Genomic DNA, 7,761 nt, shown 5'->3' on the forward strand with positions numbered 1-7,761 from the left:
CAGCATATATCAGGAAATGGTACAGTAGTGTTAGAAAATGCTTTTAGAAGCATTTGGTTTTAACATATAAGGTAAAATAAGAAATTGCCACTACACTAATCAGTAGATTCAGACCTTTTTTAGTTTTTGCAGTATCTTATATTTATATATAATATATGTTTTGCCTTGAAGGAATAAAAGCAAGCTATGTCCAATGACATAGCACAAATAATGTGTAAGAAATGTACATGCCAGTTTCCCAATACAATTTAAAGGTCTTTATGCATTGTAACTGCACACATATTTAACAAAATGTTTATTTCATATATATTCAATGTAAATATTGCTATATTTTAATAATTATGGTTTTCTTTAAATTGTTTTTTTTATCACCGTTTTATTTTTATGTATGTCTGCACCAAAAACACCAAGACAAATTCCTAGTTTGTGTTAACCTACTTGGCATTTTTTCAGCTGACCTATGCAAGTACTTAGTGTTTAATATCTATAATGAATGAAGCTTTAGTTGTTAAAAAAAATGTGCAACCTACTGGATAATGGAAAAAAAGTTCCCTTTGCTTGTTACATTTAGATTGTCTAGGCTTGTCTTACAATCAAACTCTCATGCAGATTACAAAACGGGACGAGTGGGTTCATGTCACTGTACATCCTGGAAGTCAAGTTTTAAGTAGTCATGGTAACACAATTGATAATTTAATATTGATTTAACATTTATTGAACAACAACTGGTTTTGTTTGGGAGTTGAGCTCTACAACCAAGGTCCGCTACTTACGCTGGAGAAGTTGGCATTGAGATGTTGCAGATCCTGAAGGGTTGCAAAACCAGAGAAGTTGCCAAAGTTGCCCTGAAGCCACTCTTTACTGCCTCTGTTGAAGGAGACACAGCCAGGATCTGCGAAGAAGACAGAAACAATGACATTGGCAGGGTATACCAACCACATGCCAACACAACTTGACCTAATTGAGCCTGAGTGCCTGCGTTTACCTGATGAGTCATTTCTTGAAAGGAATGGCCGGATGAAATGAGTGTAGACAGCTTGCTGTTGTTCTCTGTCCATGGATGCCATTTGACTGCTGAATGCCTTGATGCTAAATATTGAGAGAAGGCTGTAAACATCTAACCAACTAGAAATAGGCAGGTTCATCTGCCATCAATGTTTACAGTAGAGCAATTTATCACATGTTTGCTTACACAGTCTGGTAGGTCTCGCAGCTGAAGTTCTTGGAGCTGAGGCAGAATAGGAAGTTGGGGGTTGTGGAGGCCAAAAACGGACGAATATTTGTCTGGAACCAGCTGCTGACAAAGTCATCACTCTGCAGTTGTGTCTGGCTGAAGTTGGCAATTCTCACCACTCCGAGAGCCTCAAGTGCATGTGACAAGGATGGGTTGCTCTTGCCTGGTGCCTGGAATTTGGAAAATAATTTTGGTTTGACAGAATTGGCACGGGAAAACACCAATTTTGTGATAATGTGGCATTTACCATGGTTGCGAATGTCTCAAGAGCCTTGTCTAGTTCAGGAGAAGCTTTTTGGAATAAAAGCTTCCAGACCTCTGTCGGGTATGTCCTGTTGCTTTCCAGTGTGCAGTTCATCAATGTGACCAAGTTGCTGGCTGTTAGATGTGTAGCCTTGGAAAGAAATAGACAAGAAATAAAGCAAAGTGTCTCAGATCCTATGGCTATTAGTTTCAGGAGGCTCGTGTAGCAAAAGCCAAATCTTGTTCTGGGATTGATAGCTTACATAAAACAAACTTACCGAGGAACAAGCATGCTCAGTGAGGGTAAAACGGCACAGCGCTTCAGAGGAATTGTAAACAGATAGTGTTTCTTGGACGTGTGATCTGAGGGGAAAAACAACCATTTAACCTTAGTTAGATTGTGTAAAAGAACTCCGCAAACCTAGCACCGGACACATCTGCTATACACTTACCTATTGACTGCAGCACAGATGAGGTTCTCTGTGAGAAGACAAAAATGCGTATCAGATATTGTACCTTTGCAATGCAATCTTTTCATCAACGCTTTAATGTCTGGTAATTGACAGACTTACCATTGACCGGGGTCTTCTTGCACTGGAGAAAAGCAAATCATAATTGTTAGTTTAGTGGCAAAAGTTTGTTTAAGTTCAAAATACCTCAATGAAGCTCCTTAATATAAATCATGTTTGTATGCCAAACGTGTGTCCTGTACATTTGTTATCAACTATTGCAAAGCCTTTTCCATGTTATATCCCCATGTTAATGAACTCACCATGAAGGAGTCTGGAAGTGAGCAACCTGTTTGGAAGAAAATGTAAATGAAGTTATGTCATCAATACAGCTATCGTTACAAGTAATGGTAATTGGGTTTTCTAAAAAAAAAGTTTGTTAGCAGAGTGTTTTGAAACGTACGTGTGAATCTTTCCTTCAGTGACTTTATGCTTGATCTCAGGCTGTCCGAAAGGTGCAATGGCAGGGATTCCAAACTTTGCCCAAAACCAGCGAGTCTGAAGAAAGAGCACATCAATCTTTGTCACTTGTGTGGTGCCAACGTTTGAAATCATCATTATGCAAACCTATAATGTCTAACTGTGGACTTTAGGAACATCATCTCTTACATAGCTCTGTAGGAGTGACAGCTGATGTTATTGGGGATAACCGCCAAGCTGCCAGGGTGGAGGCTCGCCAAGACAGGAGCCAACTGGTCCTGGAACAACATCTTAAAGTCTTCAGGCTCAAATCCTTCAAATTCAGGCGCAAGGGCCGTCAAAGTCAGGTTCAAGATTGTGTCTCGTACACCTGGATTTTTGATTAGGGTGATGTTTTTCTGGAAATAAAAGTATACATGTTTCAGCACAGGAGAACATTTAGATTCCTGAAATGATTTTAGTCAATTCAACAAAATTCCTGGCCTTTTTTTAAGTTCTGCAAAAAGTTCCCAGCCCAGGTCAACTATAACATGGCTGGTTTGAAGGCATGTTTTTGATTTAAAAAAAGTTCAATTTCTAAGTAACGCATTCACCTGCTTGTTGTTCTTTGCAAATGCTTTGAAGAAATCCTTAAACTCCTCATTGTCTGATGACCCTTTGAAGCTTGTCAATACTTTCTTTACCAGGGCCTCATCCTCCAAAACTCCACTGTCTGGATCCAAGATCAGCTCCGCCTTCTGCTCTGGTGAGAGTTGTTCCAAACTCTTTTTCTGTCAACAAATTGATTTTTTATTGTGTTGCTTGTACATCATTATTTCCAAGAACAGAAATACAAACATTATTATACAAAATTACACATATGCATATGTGTGATTTATAGAATAAAATACTACTCACTGCAGAGAAGTTTTTGTTGATTTCTTTAAGCTCCTTCAGACTTGATAAGTTTGAAAAAATTCCAAGATTTTTCTCCAGCCATTCTGCACTGCCATTCACACTTTTTGTGCAGTCAGGCTCTTTTGAATAATAAGTAGGATAAAGAGATATCATGTCATAATATATAGAGTCCAAACATTTTATTTTGTATGTTTTAATATCAACAAGGTAGTTTGTGAGTGGTTTATTGTTATGCCCTTGTAAATAGTCTAATGAAAAGTTTTTTAATGTGTATGCAATTCTAAATAGTTGTTATTAACCCAGTTTTTAGAGTGTTAATGATCTTCTGAGTTCATCATTTGTATTTATTAAGCCTACCATTTGTTATATGTTTACCTGGTAAATCCTTTCTTGATAGGTAGGCATGAATGAAGTGTTGGTAGATTAGTTTTGTCTTCTCTTTTTGAGAGTCCTCCAGCTCATCGCTCATAGCGTCAATCCTTGAAAATACATATTAATTATTGTTCTTCTTATAACAACAAAAATGAAGATCATAAGTTACTTTTGTTGTTCGATTTTGTGATAAAACGTGCACTGTTAGCTGCGAAAGTGAACACGTTTTTGACTTTATTTCCATGCGCTACAGAACTCCATCCAGCCCACTGACATTCATCAACCTTCATTAAAAGAAATCCTACAACTGAATCTCCTTATTTTACTGGTCTCATAAGTCTCAATATATTGTGTTATTTTGTAGCAGCTTTTACAAATAAACATGGTATACAGTTAGATTTCATCATGCAACAGTAAAAGGGAATTTACGAAACTTACAATTCTTGGTAAGAACTGCAGCTGAAGTTCTGTCTGCTCAGTTGGGTTAGGAAGTGTTTGTTGACATTGGACAAAAGAGGAGCCATCTTTATTTTGAACCACCGTCTGATGAATCTTGGGTCACAGTGATGACCAAGACTCAGACTTTCCAGAACACCAAATATATCCAGAACATTAAATCCAGACTCTTTGGTGACCTGTTATAAGAAAAAGTTGACATAAACCATTGAATAATGAAGCTGCATTTGTCAGATTGTTAGCTTTTTGGTGTTACTCAGTTCTATGGGAAACAAATGTTAGTGAATAACTTAACAATGTATTAAGTGTTACAAATTGGTTTAGCCCCACCACCAACCAATAAAGCATCAAAGTTGAATTATTCCAACAGTGATTGATATTTAGTGTGTCTTAACACTATATCCAACAAGAGCTTATGCTTACAGATAATTATTATTTATTTCAAAAAGTTCAAGACAAAACCTATATTTTCAATAACTTATACATAATGCATATATTTCCATCTAAACGTATTTTCTTATGTATGAAAATAAGTATATCCTGAATGAATGTGTTGTTGTCTTTGTACCTTAACATCTTTGTACCTTAACAAGTGGAATTTGATGCCATGACAACTAAGTAATAGTCCATTCCAGTTCATTAGATAATGGCACATGCTTTCAGAAAACATTTAATATTTCTAAAGATCTGAAACTTAATTTTTCTAGCTTTCATTCATCCGTGTAGGGTAGTTATTGACTAATATTTCATTTGTGGTATTTCCTCCTAAATGAATGAGGGCAAAGAGAGATTCTCTGTGACTATAACAAAAATAAAAATGTTTGTGTTTTTTACCAGTTGAGAGAAGACTTTCAAAGTTGACTCCACGAGCTCCCTGAGGTCTTCTACCAACTCCTCCTCCTCCTCCTCCTCCTCCTCCTCCTCCTCGTATTCTGGTAAGCTTGCATTTTTACCCCTTTTACAGGATAGCTCCTTTACCAGTGTGTCCACTGCATGAGATATCTATAGGGAAAAAGTATTGAATAATTTGTATTACACTGCAACATAGGAAGGTGGCAGCCTGGCTTAATAATGGCAAGTGAACACAAGGGGGTGTCATTTATCACCAATGCTCTGTGGTGACTTTCTAAACATCATTGGGTTTGTTTGGCACTTTGAATGTACTTCTTGGGTGAATTCTGCAACACTTACTGCTTGACTGGCATTTTGTAGATTTTCTGCTTTACAAGATTCTTGAGAACCATTGCCTGGATTGATAGCATTGCTATTAGAACAAAATAAACAAATAAACAAAAACAAATATGAATGTAAAAATTCCGTTTTGTTGTCTATTGGTGTGTTAATGTGTTAAGTCAAATAACAGTTTCAATATTGTTTTGACATACTGACCAGTTTTCAGATATCCCTCGACCTGTGCCTACAAATATCAAAACATAAATGATTATCTAAATATCTCTATAACCAAAAACGTTTTCTGAAAACACCTAATAAACAGTGAGATTACACTTAATTTCACAATTTAACATGAATTACATTGAGTTAAGATAGCTTTCTTCTTACCTGATGTTTTGTTTGACTGAAACCAAAATGAAAGTACATTTATTGAGTATTTAACAGAAGACACACATAAAACTAGTTTTATATTTACTGCTGAATAAAAAAATTGACTTACATCTGCAGAGACCAGTGCTGATATGCATACTGAGGAAATTAAGGGAAGAAAGCACTTTTGTCATTTCAATATTTTTCCCATGTGTATTACTGTAGTAAGTGAACGATCCTCGTTTAGATATTATTAACGAAAAATAAGGCGGGCACGTACCGACACCGACTGCTGAGAGTAGTAGAACTTGCCCTAAAGTTCTGGGGCCACCCATCGTGAAAACGCTTTTAAATCACCTTTTCATGTGTGAACCTGAAGTGATCTGAATTTATGAAACTGTAATTTTAGAAGAAGAAGACAGGGAAAAAGGAAAACATTTGTCAGAAGCATGTGACAATTGGCATCCATTGCCGGTTGTGAAATAAATAAATGCAGTCCAATAAATCTAGTTTGATTTTCAATACGAACAAAACTAAGAAACATTTCCAAAGCACAATTGAGCTCACAAATTATTAAATTGACTAATCTGGCTAAATCTATATTTTTGTATTTTTTACCCTTACGATGCTGACACTGCCACTCATATCTTGTTGAGTCAAGCAAACAATGTGTAATTTTTACTTTTTACAATTTACATTGGACAACTCACATTTGATTGATTGAATTACAAAATCTACACAGTTTCAACTATCATTTATTACATTTCCCCTATTATAAACAGCTTTTCCCATGCTTACAAAAAAAAGAAGTAAGATAAGCTATAGAAAGATGTGCGACAGATTGAGCTCACCTCTGTATCTCCTCCGCTCCGCAAAACAAAGTGAGTATTCCAATTAGAGGTGAAGCACTCCTAACATTTGGGTGGAGCTCAAATTCAGATATGAATACCTGCTCAGAATGTTTTGTTAGCGGGTAGAACATTCCATTTTGACATAACCAATCAGGGTTAAAGCTGGTCACTCAGTTTTAAAAAAATACAAACAAATACACCCTTTAACAACACAAGACAAATTACTGGCTGTCTTTTGTTTTGTTTTGGAAATAACAATGCTTTGAATATACTTTTTATTAACAGATTGCAAATTGGGGTATGTCTACACAGACATACATGCACCTTAAAACTCTACCTTTAGTTCAAATACACAAGATAAAAAAACAATCAATAAGTATAAAAGGGGCCAAAAGAAAGATACATTTCCAATCATTTTATATTAATATATCTAATTAAAAAATAAATTCCCATTCTCGCTCTGTTGTTCTTCCTTTCTTCGGGCTCGGGTCCTTTTAAGGGTTACGGCCCTTGGTGCCCAAATCTCGAAGTTGGGAGTGTTGATGACATCCCTTACCGTAGCATCTTTGTTGTACCTCATCAATCCCTAGTTGTGAATCTGTTTGCAACTGCGGATATTGGAACACTGAGCTAGAATTTGTAAACAAATTGGTCTAGATGTTAAGTTTCTATGTATCCATTGGTGCTACATCCTCCCCATGTAACTCCTCAGGGACAGACTGCTGCACCCCCGGTGCCTCACGGAGAGAGGTCCTTCTTTCCTGCAGCGGTCAGACTGTACAACCACCACGGCCCCTGGTAGACCCCCCCCCTCACAAAATACAGACTGTTGAGATCTTGTGCAATAAAATGGCAATGTGCAATATAGACACTTTTCTTGAAATAATGTGCAATAAACATCATTATCATCATCAATCATATTTTGTATAATGTCCCTTGAAGTTCTTGAGGTTGCTGCTCATCATTTTTAGCCATGGATGTATACTTTCCTACTTATTTGTCTTCATTTTTATTCTAGTATAACTAATGTGTGCTTTTCTTCTATATATGCATATGTTAGCTTATTCTGTATTTTTGCATGCCTTTTTTGAACGTGCTATGGCACTTTTGCGTCTACTTTTGCTGTAACAATGTACATGTCCCCGCTGTGGGACTAATACAAGATTTCTGATTCTGATAGGCATCTCATGGTATACTAGCTAAAGCCCATTTAGTCCCACTGTAATTCAAACTCAGC

At 36.6% G+C, this 7,761-nt stretch overlaps 1 protein-coding gene across 1 annotated transcript; it reads right to left on the reverse strand.

Moving 5' to 3' along the window:
- Positions 1-739: 739 nt before the first annotated feature.
- Positions 740-6,595, reverse strand: LOC104960761 (uncharacterized). The gene is made up of 21 exons (XM_010788917.1): positions 6,525-6,595; positions 5,954-6,070; positions 5,804-5,832; positions 5,692-5,707; positions 5,521-5,548; positions 5,323-5,395; positions 4,966-5,133; positions 4,114-4,310; positions 3,679-3,782; positions 3,304-3,422; positions 3,000-3,176; positions 2,596-2,804; positions 2,390-2,484; positions 2,250-2,275; positions 2,050-2,071; positions 1,930-1,957; positions 1,756-1,840; positions 1,482-1,628; positions 1,193-1,404; positions 986-1,089; positions 740-892 (listed from the first exon to the last, which is right to left on the reverse strand). Exons 2-21 carry the CDS (start codon positions 6,006-6,008, stop codon positions 750-752), a joined length of 2,037 nt encoding a protein of 678 aa, XP_010787219.1. The 5' UTR covers positions 6,009-6,070; positions 6,525-6,595; the 3' UTR covers positions 740-749.
- Between the last annotated feature and the right edge of the window lie 1,166 nt (positions 6,596-7,761).

The sequence above is a fragment of the Notothenia coriiceps genome, unplaced genomic scaffold (genome assembly GCF_000735185.1).
Source record: "Notothenia coriiceps isolate Sejong01 unplaced genomic scaffold, NC01 NC01_scaffold00032363, whole genome shotgun sequence".
NCBI classification, from domain to species: Eukaryota; Metazoa; Chordata; class Actinopteri; order Perciformes; family Nototheniidae; genus Notothenia; species Notothenia coriiceps.